The sequence below is a fragment of the Trematomus bernacchii genome, unplaced genomic scaffold (genome assembly GCF_902827165.1).
Source record: "Trematomus bernacchii unplaced genomic scaffold, fTreBer1.1, whole genome shotgun sequence".
NCBI classification, from domain to species: Eukaryota; Metazoa; Chordata; class Actinopteri; order Perciformes; family Nototheniidae; genus Trematomus; species Trematomus bernacchii.
Genome location: NW_022987593.1, coordinates 17,303,619 through 17,324,971, shown reverse-complemented (window position 1 = coordinate 17,324,971; position 21,353 = coordinate 17,303,619). Strand labels below are relative to the sequence as shown.

General features: G+C 38.9%; 1 protein-coding gene across 4 annotated transcripts; it reads left to right on the top strand.

Moving 5' to 3' along the window:
* The first annotated feature begins 2,339 nt into the window (after positions 1 to 2,339).
* LOC117482030 (B-cell receptor CD22-like) lies at positions 2,340 to 19,567 on the top strand. 4 transcript variants are annotated; one of them, XM_034129990.1, is made up of 15 exons: positions 2,340 to 2,517; positions 4,101 to 4,448; positions 4,573 to 4,797; positions 4,941 to 5,297; positions 5,506 to 5,730; positions 7,337 to 7,600; positions 8,477 to 8,743; positions 9,017 to 9,286; positions 11,418 to 11,687; positions 14,057 to 14,317; positions 15,188 to 15,451; positions 16,350 to 16,431; positions 16,529 to 16,586; positions 18,441 to 18,664; positions 18,780 to 19,567. In XM_034129990.1, the coding sequence occupies exons 1-15, from the start codon at positions 2,463 to 2,465 to the stop codon at positions 18,856 to 18,858; spliced, it is 3,249 nt and encodes a 1,082-aa protein (XP_033985881.1). In that variant the 5' UTR covers positions 2,340 to 2,462; the 3' UTR covers positions 18,859 to 19,567. The 4 variants fall into 4 exon arrangements, with proteins under 4 accessions (XP_033985881.1, XP_033985880.1, XP_033985882.1 ...); XM_034129989.1 differs by having other exon boundaries at positions 16,526 to 16,586; XM_034129991.1 differs by lacking the exon at positions 11,418 to 11,687 and having other exon boundaries at positions 16,526 to 16,586.
* The last annotated feature ends 1,786 nt before the right edge of the window (positions 19,568 to 21,353 follow it).

The following is a 21,353-nucleotide window of genomic DNA, read 5'->3' as shown; positions in this document are numbered from 1 at the left end:
CTGTGACATTTTGACTTTATTTGATCATTTCAGTTAAAAACTAACGTTCATATTTCTCTTCTCAAAAAGAGATTGCAGCCAATATGTTAGTGGCTGACCCAGCCCCATGGTCTGTCACAGTAGTGCGGGAAAGAGAAGTGCACTGTTTTGCCTGGCTGGACCTGTAATTTACAGGAAAGGAGTGCGCGCTACTAAAGAGACGCGCTACCATGGAAACCAAACAATGGTGTAGCTGCATTGAAGTCCGAGTGGAAACAGTAATATTTGGAGCGTTATGTTAGAATGAAACAGCGAGGTCGTGACTCACAAAAAAAAAGTGTTACTTCACTAACTGTAAGCTTGTCACTCAGAGTAACCTACAGTTAACTTAACTGCTGGAGAAGAAAGATCAGGGGGGGGAGAGAGCTGTGGCTGATGGGCCATTAGGTGTATAAACACACAGTTGAGAGCTGCCGTTTCATTCAGATTGTTTAAAAAACGGTAACAACGGACTATTTTTCTTAGCGTATGCATGTCAATTTAAATCAATACATACAGCTATTTTTTAAATCAATAAAAACATTTTCTAACTCCATAAAAGCATTTCAATTAATATTGGGAGTCATGTCGTGACTTTGTTGAGAATGTGGCCATGTAATAAGCGGGATAATTTGCAGCGACTTGGGATCCTGATCTGCCTGACAAGGCTCCATTAAAATATAAATATGTTTAGTGAATTACTGAGTTTAGGCACGTTAATAACGTTTTAATGAAGTTGAATACAGTATATTCATATTTGTCAGTGATTTCATGTCAATTCGGCGAACATAAACATAAATGATCGTGGTGAAGATGATGATTAAATTAGGATTAAAAATCGAGAGCCGGCTGCATTTTCTCTCGTTCGTTTTTTTTCGACTAAACAACATTATTTTGTTAAATAACAACATGGTGATGTTTTGTAAATGATTACATGTCTCTTATTTAGCACAGACTATGATCCTATCCGTGACATATGGATCTTAACAAAGATCCGCTATACAGTAGTACCAGACATACTGTACATCAAGCTTACTGTATCGAAGTTGATTTCACATGAGCTCCAGTGTGGAACCCCACTGCACCCCCTGGTGGATCAATGATCCATTGCAGCTGGCTTCATTATAATTACATTTATTTATCACGGGGGCGGTCTCAAGTCAGACTGGAGGTTGTCTCTTGATCGCGGGCAGACCCCGTGCCGACCACGGCCCTCGCGTTTCAAACTGTCCTAAATGAGCTGCTACATCTGTATCTCTGGCCCCCCTCGTTCGATTTTGATGATTGACATCTCTTTTTAACCGCTAGAGCCAATGGAATCGAGGGGAAGTTCCACATACACACACACGTTACCAAATAAGGAGAGTGATGCGTAGCCAAAACCGGAAGCTGCAATACACTCTGGTGTACCATTAGCAGCTAATATTTATTCTCTGATTTTTACATAAAAATGGAATTATGGATTATGTGTTGTGATGTCTGTGTTTGCTTCCCCTATCGCGAGTTCGCATCGCTCAGTGATGATACTAATACCTATATAATCTGTGGAATCTCAGCTTTAATCGGATATATTGTATGTGCAGTTACGATAAGTAATAAGGGTATCTTTACCTTGTGTTCTGTGCCAAGTGCGTTAGCATTTTTTTGCTCAGGGGTCATTTAGACGCTTCTTATGAGACTTGTGTTTTGTTTTGGTAAAAATGGTTCGTATCGTCAGTTAGCTGAATTTCTTCCCGTTAATCTGGTATGACACATTAATAGGTTTTTAAATATTAAGAAGCCCTGAGACACAGTTTCGTGATAAAAACTACCCGCCAGACCCGGATTAGGGTCCTCTCGGGTTTAACAGGTTTTAATCTGGGCACTGGATATGATGACTTGATGTCTGAAACACCTGAAATCACACCTGACTGCAGGAGAGGGGAGAGCAGATTTAAAGTTTGACTGCTGCACTATGATTGGCTGCTGGAAATTGTGGTAAAACGTAATTAAAAGTGGACGCCCATAATTAGCTGATTATATGCAGTAGGATGAACACTACGGATGATGAAAAATGTTTTACTTTAATGATGATTTTTAACGATAAACCAACCATTCAGCGTGTTTGTTCATGTTTTTACACACATTGTGGCTTTAAGGATGGCAATGTTGAGCTGTCAGTCAGCCATTTTCATACTGTAAATGTTTACAAGTTAATGCATTGTTTGCAAAACCACAGAGTTCTTCATTTTAACTATGTTTACAGTCTCTTGTGTGTTGTAACTGTTAAGAGGAAGGAAGCAAGGGCAGTTTTGAACACGTTGACCTCTTTTTAACACAGCTGTACGAGTGACAGAGAAAACCCCCTGCTCGATGTACAAACGTTTTTTGGTGACTCACTGACAAACAGTATTTCTCCTGCATTTGATCGACCTGATGGTTTATCAGAGACGTGAGGAGCAGCTATGAGTCTACCAGCAGCAGCGAGAGGATTTGTCGTCTTCCTTCTCGTTGTACAAGGTACTGTACATCTACATTTATATTGTAAGATAGTTGATGCAGCTCAGAAATACAGAGTGTTTGCACCATTTGGCATGGTAAAACTATGTCTGTGTTGATGGAAATAATGACTGTAAATATTACAAAACAACACTTTTTTAAATTTAAATCATTGTTAATTAAAATTAATCGCTCTGTTGAACTTCCTCTTTCCTCCTGCAGTCCTCACCACTTAACTTTAGCAAGTGTTTCTCAGCATTATACATTCAGCAGCTGTATTTGATAATGTAATTAATATAAGAAACTTACGGTAGGAGTTGCAACGTGGATAAAAAGTCACTAATGAATAATCATCTGACTTCAATCTGCCTGCGCCCATCAACGGATCGCTCTTTCTCACTTTATGGCGGCCACAGTGTTGGCCCTAGGAGGCCGACATTTTGCATGAAAGTCAAGTGTGTGTGAAGGTGTGTGTATGTGAATGCATGAACGTCTGTTTGCATGCATGTACATGATCATAGCTTTTGCATTTTCTTCATTTTTTGCTTCCATTGGACGGTGAAAAGTGTAAAGACTTACTGGAAACAGGAAGAGAGATCTGGGTATGACATGCAACAAAGGCACCGGGGCGATCACAGTAACAAGTTAGCGCAGTTACTCCCTATCAACGCTGCTATATGCAGCTTTCTTCAATGATAAGACCTCTCAAAACTCTACACTTCAGGCATCACCAACATAAGGATAGACAAACTTACTGCAGCATGAAGATGGTGACATAGTAGTATTTATCTGACAAAACAAGACCGAACATTGGATTTATGTTAGGATTCATTTAGAAACATGACTTTACATAGTTTAAGAATAGTTTTTATTCTTAAACTATGAATGTTGTTAATGCTGTGTATGTAATTTATTATATGTAATGCCTTGTCTTTTATCTGGACCCTGAGTCTGTAATAAAGTTTTCATTCATTTACATAAATACTCATGTGGTTTAGTGGATATTGTAGCTTTTATAAATATCTAATTTCTGCAGAGAAGTCAGATGCTTTCTTTCACCTGACAATGAGGAGACCTAGGTGCAACATGCAACATTTGTGTCGACTTTTGCAAGCAATTAGCAGTCCAATACTTAGAAATAACCTCTCTGTCAGTCATTTGTTATCTTAATATCACACGCCTCAATGTTCTGCTTTTCTTTGAAGTTTCCATTCACGCCCTGCAGCAGCCTGATCACTGAGAGAAAAGCAAGCCAGGAAAGAAGACTCTTTGTTCTGATCCACACCCTCTAATATGTTATTCTCATATTTTTCTAAGGTTCAAAATCTAAGTATTTATCTAAGTATTTATCAAGTAAATACTGCGTTAAAGGTTAAATACACTGCAGCATGATGTCCAACGTCAACATTATATATGTTTTTGTTGTCTCTGTTCACTGGAAACAATGTTACAACTTTTATAGTATAAACCCAGTTAGAAACAAACATCAGAACATTCCCGTCTATGTAAATTAATATAATATGAAATAGTAAAAAGATGTGTTTGATGAAGCTAAGAAAGTCTAATGAGTCTGATGAATGTTTCTGATGTGCTCTGTGTTACAGTGGTTCAGGGTCTGGATGACTGGGGAGTGACTTACTCTTCTACTGAGATCTGTGCCGTGAAAGGATCAACAGTGGAGATAAGATGCAGCTACACATACCCATCGACATGGAGAGGCAGTGTTAACACAGTGGAGAAAACATTGTGGTTCACTAAATGGAAAGGTGGTAAACCTGTAGATTTGACCACAGAGTCAGAGTATTCAGGTCGTGTAGAGGATCTCTGTGAAAACAACATCTGCACTCTGAGAATCAGAAAACTGAGAGAGAGCGACTCAGCTCAGTACAAGTTCAGGATCATAACAAACCAAGCCGTTTATGCTAGTGAACCAGTCACTCTGTCTGTCACAGGTAACACTTTGTTTGTAACTTTGTAAGTTAGCTCAACATTTGGTCACACTGCAGTGAATGTCAGTGCATCTACTACACATACAATGACAGTTCAGTTTAACATGTTTGTTCCTTACAAATCCAGGTCTCCAGGTGAAGGTGAGCAACATATATCGCTACACAGGCTATATATGGGCAAACCTGGAGTGTCTGAGCAGTTGTCCTCCAACTTCTCGTCCTTCCTACATCTGGTACAAGAATGGACTGAAATCGCCAAAACAAGGAGATTCTTTTAATGACTATTTCTATCCTAAAGAAAGCTATGCCTGTGCTGTTAAAGGATATGAGAATTCCCCCTCTCCTTCAGTGTGTGAGTTCACTTACAGTCTTCCACCAACATGATGCTATACCTTATTACATAAAAGGGAGACACTGTCCACATCAATACATTCAGCCTTGAGTTAAGGCAATTACATTTTCATAATAATTAACCAAAGATATTTCATTTTTCAGGTGTTAATGGTCAAGACTGCAATACAGTGGCTTACAGTGAAAGAAGCATCTGTGCCCCCAAAGGATCCTCAGTGGACATTTCCTGCACGCACAGCAGTTATGAATATAATGTTCAATCTAAATTCTGGTTCAGTCCTGAGCGTAGTCATCAGTGGAAGAATCCCTCTCAACCTGAGGACCTTAGTGAAGACACCCAGTATGCAGGTCATGCTCAGATCCTTGAAACATGGAGAGGACGCTCCACTCTGAGGATCTCTGACCTGAGAGACTCAGATTCAGCTCAGTATCTCTTCAAATTCAAAACACAAAACTTTGAATGGAGGAGTGATTTACCTGGAACAACTCTGACTGTCACAGGTACTGAGCAACACACACTGATGTATTATGTATACACCAACACATTACAATTAGAAAATACTGGAAGTTGAGTTTGTGTTATTACTGTTGGATGAGTTAAAACATTTGTTCACCTACTTTAGAATGTTGTGTTAATGGGTATATACATTTATCATCAGTTTAATTTTAGACCATGCTATATAATATTGTTTATTTTTCTCATATCCAGCTCTGCAGGTGCAGGTGATCAGAGCAACAGTCCAGCAGTCTAATACCTATGCAGAGCTGAAGTGTCACAGCAGCTGCAGTCCAGCTGGTGTTTCCTACGTCTGGTTCAAGAACCGAGAGAAAATCCCCAAAACAACGAGATCTTCATATAAAGACTGGTTTCAACACAGAGACATGATCTCTTGTGCCCTGGAAGGTCATGAAGTCTTCCCCTCTCCTGCAGTGTGTGAGTTTACTCATACACACACACACTGACATTACAATGACAATTTCAGAGGATTCTTCTGAATCTGAATGCAGATGCCGCAGTTATATATATCGAAAAAGAAAGCTTAACTACAGCCAGTAAATAAGCCATCTTAGATAAAGAGACATACAGAAGACATAGATTTCGGTGGAGACCTCATTTTAAATAAAGAAGAGTTACAAACAAAACTAAATATCAATAATAACAGAAAATCATTCAGGCACCAAGATACCCCACAAAGAAAGATATTACAAATGAGGTCATTCAAGGTTGCAGGTCCAAGATGAGAACATTTTGATTTTTGCAAGCTCAGTAAAAACAGCCAGCACCTGCAACGTAATGTAATCTTGATGAGAGCCCACAAGATAATTTAAGGAGGTGAAATAATAAAAGCAGCAGCTATGAGTTGAACTGCAGTGGATTTGTTGTCTTCCTCCTCTCTGTGAGACGTACTGTATCTACATTTATATTGTAAGATAGTTTAAACACTTTAGAAATACAGCACCATTTAGCATGGTAACACTATGTCTGTATGGATAGAAATAATGACTGTACATACAGTACCTACATTAACAAACAACTCATGCTTTACATAATTGCCAATTCATCGCTGTGTTGAACTTCCTCTATCGTCCTGCAGTCCTCAACATAACTTTAAATACATGTTGTTCAGTTGCTGTCGTAGCTTTGATAAATATCTAGACATTTCTGCAGAGATGATGCTTTCTTTCTGTCAATGAGGAGAGATATAGCAGGTGCAACATACAGGAAGTAATCGATGTTTTTGTCGACTTTTGAAAGCAATTAGAAGTCCAATATTTAAAAATAAACTCTCTTTCAGTAATTTGTTATCTTAGTTTTACACGCGTCAATGTTCTGCTTTTCTTTAAAGTTTCCATTCACGCCCTGCAGCAGCCTTTCCACAGAAAAATACTCAACATAGCAAAGAAGACTCTTTTTATGTACCACACCCTCTAATATTTATTCATTTATTTTGTCTAAGAAATAATGTGTTAAAGTTTACAGGTTCAACACGTGGTGCATGTTGTCCTGCCTCAGTGCACTAACATCACTGACTCATAACTCTATACCTCAGTTCACTATGGCATCAAATGGAAACAACACTAAAACTTTATTCACAACATATTTAACCCATTAAGGTAAATTATTATAGTATGAACAATGTAAGAAAAACCTTTAATACTGAGTTTGCCCCAAGCTCCTCAACCCAACAACAGGTTAAGGTGAACAAACAATAAGATAATTAAAAATAAATAAAACAAGGTTCTCATACAGAGAGACGTACAACATTATAATAATCTTCAATAATACATTTGAGTTCGTAGTGATTAACATCACAGTCTTCATTCGTTGCCCTGTATCAACTTAAAATGAAGTGTACCTTATTGTGGTGTAAAGTTGAAATGTTGTGCACCTTTTGGACAAAGGTTAAATCCGTCAAACAAACATGCATTTTGTCAAACCGTGTTCGAAGTCCAAAATGCAGCTTCATTCAGCATTCAATAATGTAGATACCCTTTGTGCTAATCTAGTGAGAAACACAATCTTAATATTTCTCTTTCAGATGCTCCGAGGCTCCCTTACTTGTCAAGACCATCTGGTGAGATAGAGGAGGGCAGTTCAGTGACTCTGACCTGTAGCAGTGATGCTAACCCAGCAGCTAACTACACCTGGTACAAGAAGAATGGAAATCCTAACGTTCCTCTTCTCAGTGAACGACCACAGCTTGTCTTCAGATCCATCCAGGCCTCTGACTCTGGAGAGTATTTCTGTACAGCTGAGAACAAGCTGGGGAGGACATCTGCAAACATCTCTATTGATGTGAAATGTGAGTAAGACAGTTTATTAAAAGTTAACAAGCTTATATCTGTCTAGTTGTTTCTAGAGAAGATGTTACTTATAATCACTACTTTCTTCAGCTCAGCTTGCTTTACATTACATGGGATCCAGGGAACAAGTGGGTAACAAAAAGTTAACTGGCAGTAACTTCTAATCACATTTTATAGAGTTGCTAATGATGACATCATCGAGAAACAACTGTGAAATATTGTTATATTTAACTAATATTTACTGGTATTAACTTTATAAGGCTATCTCTAAATCCTTAAATTCCATGACTCAATTCATAGTTGTGACTTGATTAAGTGATACACTAAACGGCATTTAACCAATGACATCATTACTTTATTATGACTAATAACAATTCAGAAATAACCATGAATAATTATTTACAGTACATATTAATTCATTTACATAATATCTAAAGGTTGTTTCTCTATAATATATTCCTTAGCTACACTGAAAAAACTGAAACGTTGACTATAATGAAATTTATTATGTCAACAAATTACACATAATTGTATTAGGTTGGTTGAAAGCAATAACATACATTTTAAATGAAAAATATTAGGTTCAACTTAATATTATTGCTTTCAACTCACCTAATGCAAACAAATAGAATTTATTGAAATGATACATTTCATTAAAGTCAATGTTTTAGTGTTTTCAGTGTACTCTACAAAATGTGATTAGTAAATACTCAACAACTGTCCTTCAAGTTAGGGTTATTTTGGAATGAGTTCCTCATTCAATGCTCTGTAATGACTCGAAATGCAGCTATTCAGCGTTCAATAATGTAGATACCTTTGAGCTAATGCAGTGAGAAACACATTCTTAATATTTACTGTTCACACATCTCCTCCAGATGCTCCGAGGATTACTTCTTTGTCAAGACCCTCTGGTGAGATAAAGGAGGGCAGTCCAGTGACTCTGACCTGTAGCAGTGATGCTAACCCAGCAGCTAAATACACCTGGTACAAGAGGAATGGAAATGCAAACGTTCCTCTTCTCAGTGAACGACCACAGCTTCTCTTCAGCTCCATCCAGTCCTCTGACTCTGGACAGTATTATTGTACAGTTGAGAACAAGCTGGGGAGGAGGACATCTCTAAACACCTTTATTGATGTGAAATGTGAGTAATCATAACTTCTTTCTTACATCTACTTGCTTTATATTACAGTATGCTGTAAATGACTGAGCAGCTTCAGGAGATAACAGAGGCTTAGTGCACTTCAAATACCTAGATTTAAATCGTGAACCATCCATTGGTCAGACCACCTTCAAAGTATACAATGCAGTTACACATAGCTTCTCATATTTTGTGATATAAAATATCCTGCACAACATGTAATGTTAAAACACAAATTTTAACCTAGAAAATTATTTGTTTTCGCATCTCCTCCAGATGCTCCAAAGCTTCCCTCTGTGTCAGTTAGTCCCTCTGCTGAGATAGAGGAGGGCAGTTCAGTGACTCTGACCTGTAGCAGTGATGCTAACCCAGCAGCTAACTACACCTGGTACAAGAGGAATATAAATGCAGGCCTTCCTCCTCTCAGTGATAAACCACAGCTTGTCTTCAGATCCATCCAGTCCTCTGACTCTGGACAGTACTACTGTACAGCTGAGAACAAGCTGCGAGGGAAGACATCTAAAGACATCTCTATTGATGTGAAATGTGAGTATTGGTTATTATCGATGTAATTTACAGTCAGTTGTAATTCAGCTTAAATCTGTCGAGTTCTGCATGAGAAGATTTGAATGGTCATAAATACTCTCTTCAACTCTACCTGCTTCACATTGCATGGAATCCAGATAACAAATGGGTAACAAATGATGTTCAGGCAGTAACTTCTAATCACATTTTATAGAGTAGGCCATGTTTACCTAATTGCGAAACACCTAATGAATATTTTGTAAATTCACTAATATTTACTTTAATTAATGTCAATAGGTATCTCAAAATCCTTCCTTAACCTGTTACGCTCCATCCGCCCGGTACCGGGCGGATAAACGCGTTATTTGCAGGAAACAACGTCTAAGGAATCTTAATATTGAATAAAACTATGAATGTGTTATATCCATGTAACGGGAAGAAACTCAGCTAACTGATCTTTTTAATTTTTTTTTTCAAAAAAAACCCACAATGCTAGCACTCAGCCTCTGAATTAGCCACGAGCGAAAAAATTGAACCTAAAACGGCACTTAAACTCACTCATAACTCCCTTATTACTTATCCTAGATGCACAACCAACCACTCGTTTTTGGTGTCCTGGAGACACTGAATCTAGTGGTGCCCTCCTCAACACTCAGTGATAAACATTCGCGACGCTATAAACGAAAGCGTACATCATAACATGTGGAGCTAAGTAGCTAGAAACGCTAACATGGCTTACCTTGGTCAAAACTGGTCTTCAATGGCATTCAAACGATAAAAAAACGATACTGCAGTTAATCCATAGGTTCATCCTATGTATCTGTGCCTTCTTTGAAATTATTTCTGATAATCCATAAGCAATAAAACTGCTTTTTAGTTTCCAAACTCCAGAAGGAGAAAATCTGCAAATCTCGTTTCATTTCTAGACGCGAAGCCCCCACCTTTTCTCTTTACAATGAGTGTGTTTGTGGGCCTCCCCCTTCGATTCTATTGGCTCTAACGGTCAGAAAGGTGTGTCAACGAACAAAATTGAGCAAGGGGGGCCAGAGATAGGTCAAATCCACCCAAATGACCCCAGAAGTGGGGGTTTTTGGCTAAATCTCTCTAAAAAGGTCAAATTTCACTTGTTTTGCATCAATCTTGATACAGGGTACTTATTATATGTTGTACTTTGGATTCCTAAAGCTTTTAGTCTACTAACCCATCATCCAAGGGTAGTTTTCACTATCTGTAAAAAATAACTTTTGGACGGACACTATAATTTACAGTTTTTTACTATGTAAAATCTGAATTTTCTTTAAAATAAAAAACATTTATATTGATTCTGACATTTCTACATCCAACTCACAGATGTAACCTTGCTTTGATAAAAGAAATTATTCATATAACCCTTTTAGAAGTTAAGTTGTAGTCATTTGTTTTGGGCATGTCATTTTCGAGCCTGAAACATGAAAAACAGGCTAATAACTTGCTTTCACCGTTATATTTTTTTATGACCCACCAATTGTTTATATATTTGTCTTATTGGTGCTAACATACTCAGTAACAACCAACAAGTCAGTACTGTGCACCATTTGACTGGAGGAGAGAGAAATAAAAACGAATATGTGGTTCATCATAAAATCAGGATTTGTTATTGGTTAGGGGCTTTTTAGTGCAGTACACGGAAGCAATTGAGAACTATGCATTTCTCACGAGATACTCAACAACTGTCCGTTAAGATAAGGATATAAGATACGGATATCTGGGGCGGCTGTGGCTAAGTGGATAGAGTGCTGGAATCAGGGGGTAGCAAGTTTGAGTCCCACTGCAGTCAGCATGTCGTTGTGTCCCTGGGCAAGACAATTCACCCCAAATGGCTCCTGTTGGGATTGTCCACAGTACTGAATGTATGGAAGTCGCTTTGGATAAAAGCGTCTAACAAATTACATGTAATGTAATGTAAGATCTTAGTACAATGTATCGTGGTTTAAGGGTGACATTTTATGCAGATTTGGGACCCAGATTTAAACCGTCAAACATGCATTTTGTAGGACCACCTTCAATCCAAAATGCAGCTTCACTCAGCAGTTTAAACTTTTAATAACAATTTTGCTAATCTAGTAAGCAACACATTGTCTTGGAATAATCTCTGTTATCACATCTCCTCCAGATGCTCCGAGGGTTCCTTCTGTGTCTGTGAGTCCCTCAGATGAGATAAAGGAAGGCAGTTTAGTGACTCTGACCTGTAGCAGTGATGCTAACCCAGCAGCTAAATACACCTGGTACAAAGGAAAGAGAAATCCCGACCTTCCTCCTCTCAATGAAGGACCACAGCTTGTCTTCAGCTCCATCAGTTCCTCTGACTCTGGTCAGTATTGCTGTACAGCTGAAAACAAGCTGGGGACGAAGGCATCTAAAGACATCTCTATTGATGTGAATTGTGAGTAATTGTAGTTAGTTTCTTATTTCTACTTGCTTTACATTCACAGTCTGGTGTAATCACTGAGAAGCTTCAGGAGATTATAGAAGCTTTGTTGGGTTTAAAGTCCCAGAATTAAACAATGACCCATCCATGTGTCACTCCACCTTCAAAGTCTAAAATGCATCTACACAGAGCTATTCACATTTTGTGATTTAAATACCCTGTACAACACGTACTACATGAGAAACAACATCACCTAGGGTCATCTTTGTTAACACATTTCTCCTCAAGAACTGGAGCTGAACTTTCCCATAACTGGGCAAAAGTGTAAATCCAAGAAAAATGAATGCACAGTACTGCCCACATGGAAGAAAGGCTGAATATATTATTAACAGAAGAAAGTCAGAATGAGCAGCTGCAGTGGGGCAAGCCTCAGTAACATCAGTAATCATAGGAGGGCTTCTCATCCTCTTTTGACCTTAGGTTTCAGTAAAAGCCCGTTCTGTGTGTAAGGATAGCTCTGTGGGATGCCTTATTATGGTGTCAGTTAGTTCAGTATTTACAGTGGGTGTCAGTTAATTCATTATGTGGTGACTATTGCCACTCAATATCAGCTGGGATTGACCAAACTGGGTTTAACTAATTGGACGTGTGTAATCTCCATGTACGACGAAGTTTAGCTTTCAATATCTTTTATTTTCAAAGAAAACAGCGTGTTCACAGACACGATAGACACGCTCAAAAAACGATTGCTCTCCCAGTCACAATCAATGCACCTGTGCCTGGAGATCACTTATATGCTGTTGCCCCATTACGCCATCTAGTGTTCAAATAACAAAACATATAAACCATTATAATGGGCGGAACACATTATGTTAATCAGTCATGTCTGATAAATATCCAAGCATACAGTATACTAATACTACAAATGCAAATACTGTGACTCTGGCATAACATGGGCTATGGACTAGTGCTTACATTTTAAATGTGCTACAGATGAATATTCATCCTGACCGTGGCCACTCAACAACTCCTTATTTCAATGTACATTTGGAAATGTGTCTTTCTTATATCTTTCCAGTTGTGTGTATAAAACCGCAGGAGGTCAGTCTCCTAACTGAACGTTTTTGCTAATCTAGTAAGCAACACATTGTCTTGGATGCCACTGGTGCGGTGTTAACCCAAATGTAAAGTACATGTATAGCCTTTCTAAGAAAAGCCATGACAAATTGCAATCAACATTTGAGGTCCCGGAGGCACATTGCTACACAAACTGTGTAGAAACGTTGTTTTTCTACAGTGTGAGAAGATTTTGAGTCACTTAACATTGTTGTGATGCATCTTCTTCAAAAAGATGAAGCCATGAAGAGAACATTTGTGGCCAAATGTCATCATAAGGTCCATCAGGAAATATTTTAATCTGCCATCTTTGCAGATGTGATAACACCCTGTCTCATGGAGCAGGGTTTCTATTGTAGATGAAAGTGAAGTGAGCTTAATCATTGTGTTGCTGCTTCTGGTTTGTTGTAGTCATACATCAGGGGTGGCCAACCAGTCAGAGGTTAAGAGCCACATTTTTTCTATGTTACTGCAAAGAGCCACATCAAACACACAGTTACTGATACCGCTTGTTTCAGTTTTTTGTTTTCTGGAGACAAGATTTCAATTACGTCACTGTGGCATTTTTGAACAAACTCCCCTTCATTGTACGGCTTTTTAGCTTGTGCTATGTTCCAAGCAGCTTGATAAGATGCAAGCGTTACGGTCTCCGAGTGCTTCGTTATTTTTTTTAAAAACTGTGTCTGCTTTTCTGCCTGACATTTCAAGGTGTTTATCTTCTGCTTGCGAAGTTTCGTACCTTTTGGGAAGTCCTGGTCGATGTTATCATGGAGTGAGGTGAAATGGCGCTGAAGATTTGAAGCCTTGAAATGGGTTAATGCTGTCTGGCATATAAGGCAAAATGGCTTGCAATTGCCCCCGTCAAAGGTGATTGGTTCACTGCATCACAGGTATTATTTTGATTGGCTCTTGGGCCACATCAAAATTAGGCGCGCTGTCATCCTCTCATACTGACACCTGACACCACACATGCACAGGGAGAGCCAGGACGAAAGTAACGGAGCGATTTTATCCGAGCCCAAACAACTTTGACCGGCCAAATTACGTCATAATTATCAGCATTCAATACTTAACAGACCTACTAAATATCAGGTTTAACTGTCAGGAGTCCGCGTCTCTCCCCCAAACTCACACATATAAAATTCGACATGAACTGAAGAGCCGCATGAAACTAGGCAAAGAGCAGCATGCGGCTCGAGAGCCGCGGGTTGGCCACCCCTGTCATACATGTGTGCCCAAAAAACTGGTTTCTCTCTTTTGTCCTCCAGATGCTCCAAAGACTTCCTCTGTGTCAGCGAGTCCCTCTGCTGAGATAGAGATTGGCAAATCATTGCAGCTGACCTGTAAAGGTGGCGCTAATCCAGCAGCTACACATACCTGGTACAAGGACAACCACACACTGCCTTGGGGGTCAAAAGACATTTATCAACTTGCCTCTATCACCTTAGAGGACAAAGGGAACTACCACTGCGAGTTGAAGAATAAGTACGGCCAGCTCAACTCTACATCAGTACACATAGATGTCCAATGTAAGTACAAAACATCAACAACTAGCTCAATACAAATGTGTTGAGTAGAGATAGTGATTGTTAACGTGTGATGATCTTTCCCTGGTAAAAACATTATCTGAAATAAATTCATAAAGGACGTCTATCAGCTTTTGATGTCTAACATATTCACATGCCATGTGTACAGTACGTTAAATAAAGGTTTGTGATCCCTTGACTCATTCCTCCAGTCCATGCCAGCTTGGAAGCAATACCTCTAAAAATAGTTGGATTTCATGTAATGCTAATATGTTACTGTTACTTCTAAGGTTTCATTTGTTTTAGTACTAAATGCCTCTGTGTTTGATAAAGGGATGACTCTTTATTGGCTGCAGCTGAAGGATTTGCACCATTCGTGACATGAGCTCTCCATACGTTACTCCGTGATTTGCCTACTTGGCTTTCTTTATGTAAATCTTAGGGATAAAAACATTTTTCATGTGTCTAATTTTATTTGTTTGGTCCACTTATGTCGGCTGAGAGAGTAAACCAACATTTCAATCAAATAAACTGTGGCTTTCAACTAAGGATACGACTCGAGCTAAGTGGCACAATCTTTGCAGGAACAAAGTACACATCGTAGGATCAAGAACATGTGTTTGCTGCTAATAGATTGATCGACTAACGATCTTATCAATCTCCTAAAATATTGCATGGTACAGGATCTAAATTGCAGTGCTCAGGTCAAAAACAAAGCCACAGAGGGATATGTCCAGCAATATGTAGGCTTTTTTGCCATAGATGGTAGTTTCCACTGCCAAGTTGGGCCCCTTCTGCACACCCTGATGATATCAAGTGGGGAATTAGTAGATCTACTTTACTAAAGATACACTTCTACACATTCTCTTCCAGATGCTCCAAAGCTCCCCTCTGTGTCAGTGAGTCCCTCTGCTGAGATAGAGGAGGGCAGTTCAGTGACTCTGACCTGTAGCAGTGATGCTAACCCAGCAGCTAACTACACCTGGTACAAGAAGGATGAAGACTCTCCAAGAGCTTCAGGACAGATCTTCACCATCACTGACTTCAGAGCTGAACACAGTGGGAGTTATTCCTGTGAAGCCCAGAACAAGTTAGGACGTAGTAACTCCACCTTACATCTGATTGTTGTGGCAGGAGGTAAGTCATTTTGCACCACAGGACATCCCAAGGCACAGCAACTTTAGCACTACAGTTCTTTGAAGAGCTAAGATGCAATTTACTGTTACACTCTCTGGACAGAATTTGTATTTAGAATTCTAAATCTGAGGTTTGCTGCTCAAAGTTGCCGGACTTTTTGTGATACCCCGATAATTTCAAGGACAGACATAATCTACTTCCCCTCTCTGCTAGGCCACAGGCATAGACCACAACTCTGCGTTACTCTGCATTGGGTTGTCAACCATTACAACCAATCAATATTTATTTTTGCCTTACCATTGGTCATCTTGCTAAAGTCAGGCTTTTTGACTACTTGCAAGTCTTCCAATACTCTCTGGTCTCCCAGTCGAGGTCAGCACTTCTTCACTTTTGACGAGATGCTAGGAAAGGTCTTGCCTCCCTTTTTTCAGTCACCGGACAGATTGCCAGAATATCTTCGAGTCCCTCTCTTTGGCATTGAAAACTATAGTTTCCCAAACTTTCCATTAAGTATTTCTTTGGAGTGGGCAGCATTCCTGATAAGGTGATTAACCTCATCACTAAGTTGGGATCAGTTGACTGCTCTGCTAAAGAATCCAAGACAGAGATTTGATCATTTAGGTCAACGATTAATCTTTAGTCTGAGGAGCAAGGTTGGCCACAATCAGACCCTCAATTGTCAAAGCATTAGGGACCACCAAATACCAATGGTTGTTCCCGGTTTAAAAACGCCCTTGTGCTGTTGATCATTTATGGGACGCAAAAGCAAAAAAAAACTGTGATGAGTTACTATATTAAATGCTTCTCTCTTAAGATCTAAGACTTAATAACTAATTATTACCTGTTAAGGAACTCAAAAATATCTGTAATAGAAAAACTAATTGTCACTGTTTCCCAGGTTCAATGAAAACAGTCGCTGCTGGATCAATAACTGCTGTTATTGTGTGTATCATATTCCTCATTGCCTTTCTGTTGATTAGGTAAGCAGTTCAGTTTTACTTTGATTACGTTCAGTAAGGCCACAGTTATTTAATTTTAAGATTTATTTCTTTGTTAATTCACTTTCTTTTCCAGAAGAAAGAGGTCCTCGAAACCAACCACGGAAGCTGGAGAGAGACCAGACAACGACGCTCAGGTGAGAAAGAATATTTCAGGTATCACTTAGGGTCAATCTTCACCTGCAAACTAATTTGAACACTGCATCATGTCCCAGTTTGGAAACGTCCTTTTCCCAAACTAAATATTTTACCTTAGGGAAACGTGACTTAGGAGGTAGAGTGAGTCATCTATTAATCACAGCGTTGGGGCTTTGATCCCTGTCTGTATGTTTAAAGACCAAAATAAACGTAATCAAGATGATCTTCATGGGCCATGTAGTACTTTTTCGGTGAAGCTTTGTCGCCATCTGTGTGTGAGTTTGGTGAATGAGAGGCCTTTTTGCAGTGCTTACCAGTGTGCAGTCGATTACCATTCCAGTCCCTATCATACTTTCTTTTTTCCTCCTGTTAAATTCAATTTGATAAATCCATAGCTATGCTTTTGTCATACCTTAGTTTGCCTTTCCTCAGTCATTCTGTGCCATACGGTTATCAACATTATGTGTATGGTGTCTTTGGTCTTTCCATTGCTTGGGATGTAAACCTTTCCATACATGTAAGCATTTTTTAAATATTGGGGGATACAATGACAATAACAAAAGTGATCTCAAAGAAGCAGCCACCTCAGGTCTGAAAGATGAAGCCAATGCATAAGTGCCTTAAGGCTGCATTCTTTCCAATGGCCAGCAGAGAGCGAATCCACTGGCTATAACGGAGCGTCCACACAGCAGCGTTAAAAAAATCTTGAAACGCTTCTTCCCATTCACTTTGAATGGGGTGACGTCACTTTGCCTCACTTTTCGCCGAACTGCATTGTGGGCAGCAGAGCGGAGATTTTCAGGATTTTCATGATTCAAAGTTGAGCAATGTTCAACTTTTGAAGCTGAGGTGGAAGCGTCAGCCAATCAAATCCCGTTTATGCAAATCTGACAATTCAAGCGCTAGCCAATCAAACCGCGTGTAAGCTGTGAGAGACATACCGCAGGTCATTTCCTCATATTCCAAAAAATGGAGGAGAAATGAGCGGTAGGGAATCACCCGGTGCTTTATGACCAGTCCCTATAGGCTACCGGGATATAAACCGGAGGAGCCAGGCATGGAGGGAGGTGGCAGAGACAGTGGTAGGTTTTCGCCTGTTTGGGGAGTTTATATCCAGTTTACTTCGGGCTTTTTTGCTTCGTATGTCGGGGGCGGGAGATTCATGTGATTGGTTGTTGGTCGCGTTGCTCGCAAAAAATCCCCAAGCTTCAGATACGCCCACCTCCAAGATTTTTTTAACGCTGCTGTGTAGACGCTCCGTAACAGAGAATCTGATTGTGTAGAATTCTATGAGAAAATGACCCTACTGTTAACATGATTTATGACCTCAGTATACATTTTTCTGATGAGTTTATAGTCTTACTTGCTGATTTAAAGTCTTCTTTAATACAGCACAACTTATTTGTTGTAAGTTATGGTCCCATTTAGAGAATATTAGCAAAAAGGTGACTTGTTATATTATTTATTTTTTTACAACTTGAACCCATTGCAGTCCTAAAAAAAGTTTTTGTAAAATGTTTTTTGTTCAGAACAGAACAGAACATTGAGGTGGCAGTGGGCAAAATACCAAATTCAAGGCTTCAACACCATAATTAGCCAAATTCATATTGATCATGTCAACTTCTTAAATACAGTCTATGCCTCAAACCAATCACTTTTAGGCTTTGAACATTTTGCTTGACCCTAAAAGATGAGGACATTTAATAAGTGCCTGATTTGGAATTTTTAAATGTATTGAAATTGCAAAGAAGCCCCATTGCAAAAGTAATGGTCATTTTGTCTTAAAGGCCAATCTATGAGACACTAACCACTAGAAATATATGTTGTGTTTGTCTTTGTGATTTTTCCTTCAGGTACGCATTTATGACAGCCCTTCAGCTGCAGTACAGAGTGCAACACCAGAGCAGGAGGCCGAGGTTTGCTATGCCAGCGTGAGATTCATTAAAAACCAGGAAGAGGCTCTCTACTCCAACATCAAGCCCGCTCATCTCCGCAGACACAAGAAGGACGAGAAGGACAAGGAGGATGATGTTGACCACTCTACTGTCACATCTAAAAGTCACAGTGCTACTGCAGAGTGAGTAAAAGATCATTTTGCTTTGCTACATAAAGTTATTCAGACTGTTTCATCCTTCTTTACAAAAACATGTTCTTAGTCAGTAATGTGAGTTTATAATTTGCTTTATCAACAGATCAGAGCGTCATGAGGCTGCGGAGGATCCATCTGCATTGTACAGCGTAGTCAACAAAAAACCAAGAGTATTGACATAACATCTGTGTTCTCTTAAACAGTGTTCAAACAGTTTAAACACACATGTATAAATATAAGGTCTGAGTTATGACATTCACTGCTAGATTACTAGTATCATGTAGCTAACGTATACATGCTGAAGCTTGTAATTTATAAATACCAATACAGAAAACTATTTTTAAGCTTGTCAAAGTAGCCTACATTTCTCTGTGTACAATATATATTTACCATAATCTTTTTCTGCTCTGCTGTTCAGTTTAATTGCCTTTTTATTGTTTAACATGTTGATAATTTTCATTTTATTAATATTTCACCTCTGCTTCATTACTTAGGGTTAGGGTTAGGGTTATCCAAAGGGTTAACCCTAACCCTTTGGATTTGGAACCCCCACTCTAACTTTGTCCTAGGTAGTCTTAATATCATCTAACCCTAACCCTGTTCACCTGTAGTTTGCGCACACAAAAGCATTTTACTCTGGGCTCAGGTGAAAAACTAAAGAGGGGCTTCCACATGTGGTACTCTGATTTTCTATTTGGAGGATAATTAAGACCTTGTATTTGCATGCTGACCAAGTACTTTCTCTGCTTCTGTCTTACTATCTGAATACAATTACCCATTTTTCCTGGCAATGAGAAATCCCTGCTTTTAAAAGTTCAAGTGTTTTAAAGTCTTTCAACTGTGCACATATTGTTTATTCCCCAAGATGAACACAAAATAAAGAAGCATATATTTACCCTAACCCAAATTGTCCAAATGTGTGGTATCTTCTCCATTGATTACAATAGGTTTGTAAAAGCTAATTACAATACTAAGACGAATAACACATTTGTATTGTTCTTAATATTAGTGTTCATCATTGTTGACATTGGTACTTTTGCATAATCTTTAATTATGCATGTACTGATCATTTTCCCCTGCAATCATAAAATAATAAATAAAGGGTTAGGGTTTTTTATTATTCTTTGCCTTTCCAAAGCATTAAATCATTATTTACACAACACGAAAGGAACTTAATGTAAATCCCCCCAACACACATCACAACACATCCCCCCGACGGAGCTGCGATTACGAAACTGAAATTATGAAGCTTGGGATGGTGCGCTACTAGCATAGGGCCCCTTAAGGGGGTTTCCCGACATGTCATTGCAGTGTTTTCTACATGGCAATACATTAAAGGGGGTTTCAAGTTGTCGTTGCTGTGGACCAATTTAATCAACCTTCTTTGGGGGCCCCTTCTGGTCTGGAGCCCCAAGCAGTTGCCTGCCTTGCCTGCTGGCAAGCGGCGCCCCTGTCTGTAACACTTCTCCTCCAGATGCTCCCTTTATGTCAGTGAGTCCCAGTGGCGGCTGGTGGAATTTTGTCTAGGTAGGGCTGTGCCACATGCAATCAATTTCAGCAAACATCCCAGTATGATTTAATGCAAAAAAGAAACGGGGGTTTTCAGTGTTAATTTACCAGTCTTAAATTGTAATGCCTCCATAAACAATTAAAGCATTTGAGACTGAGGACTATGTACAACAACTTTAAAAATATGCATTAGCAATACTTGCATACATATATGTATATATATGATTTATATAATATATATATATATATGTATGGAAATATATATATATATATATATATATATATATATATATATATATATATATATATATATATATATATATATTACAGAACAACAGTATAATCAACAGTAATACAAAAAGCTGAAGATGTAACAAACTAGGGCTGCACGATTAATCAATTTTAAATCGAAATTGCGATTTTAAATGATGCAATCGCAAAGCCTGCGATTTGGGATACACGTTATACAGCGCGTCGGTTTCAATGTTTTTCTTGTGTGTCAGTCATCCACACCAATCAGAAGTGCTGTGCTCCACATGTAACAGCCATTGTTAACCAATCAGAAGTGGCCCAAGGTAACTACGCATACGCCCAACAACAACACTGCACGTGAAACGCCCATGTGTGAAGACGTTTGTATATGTATATACTGATGTATATCAGTATGTAGTGTCTCTACTTTAAAGAGTCCTCTCTGATGTTCAGGTGTATATCAGTATAAAGTGTCTCTACTTTAAAGACTCCTCTCCTGCTGATGTTCAGGTGTATATCAGTATGTAGTGTCTCTACTTTAAAGAGTTTAAAGATGTACATGCACAAAAACCTGTACTACACACTACAGGAAAAGGAAAACCTCAAAAAGCATTATAGGGCCTCTTTAAATATCTTATCAGCCCTCTTTATTGATAAATATTTTGGACAGATTACTATCTGGCTTCAGACTCAATGATGGTTGGGACATGAAGACTCCTGCGAAACAATTGGCCGTTCAATCGTTATGTTCTGTCTGAATTATGTTTTGCTAATCATAGGCTTTCCTGTTCCTTCTCTGCACCTCCACACTGTCTCAGTTCTCTGTCATTGCATTCAGTGCGTTGTTTGCAAAACAACAGTGAGTTCTTGATCTCATAGCAGGATCAAGTTCTTCTTTTTAACTTAGAGACTTACT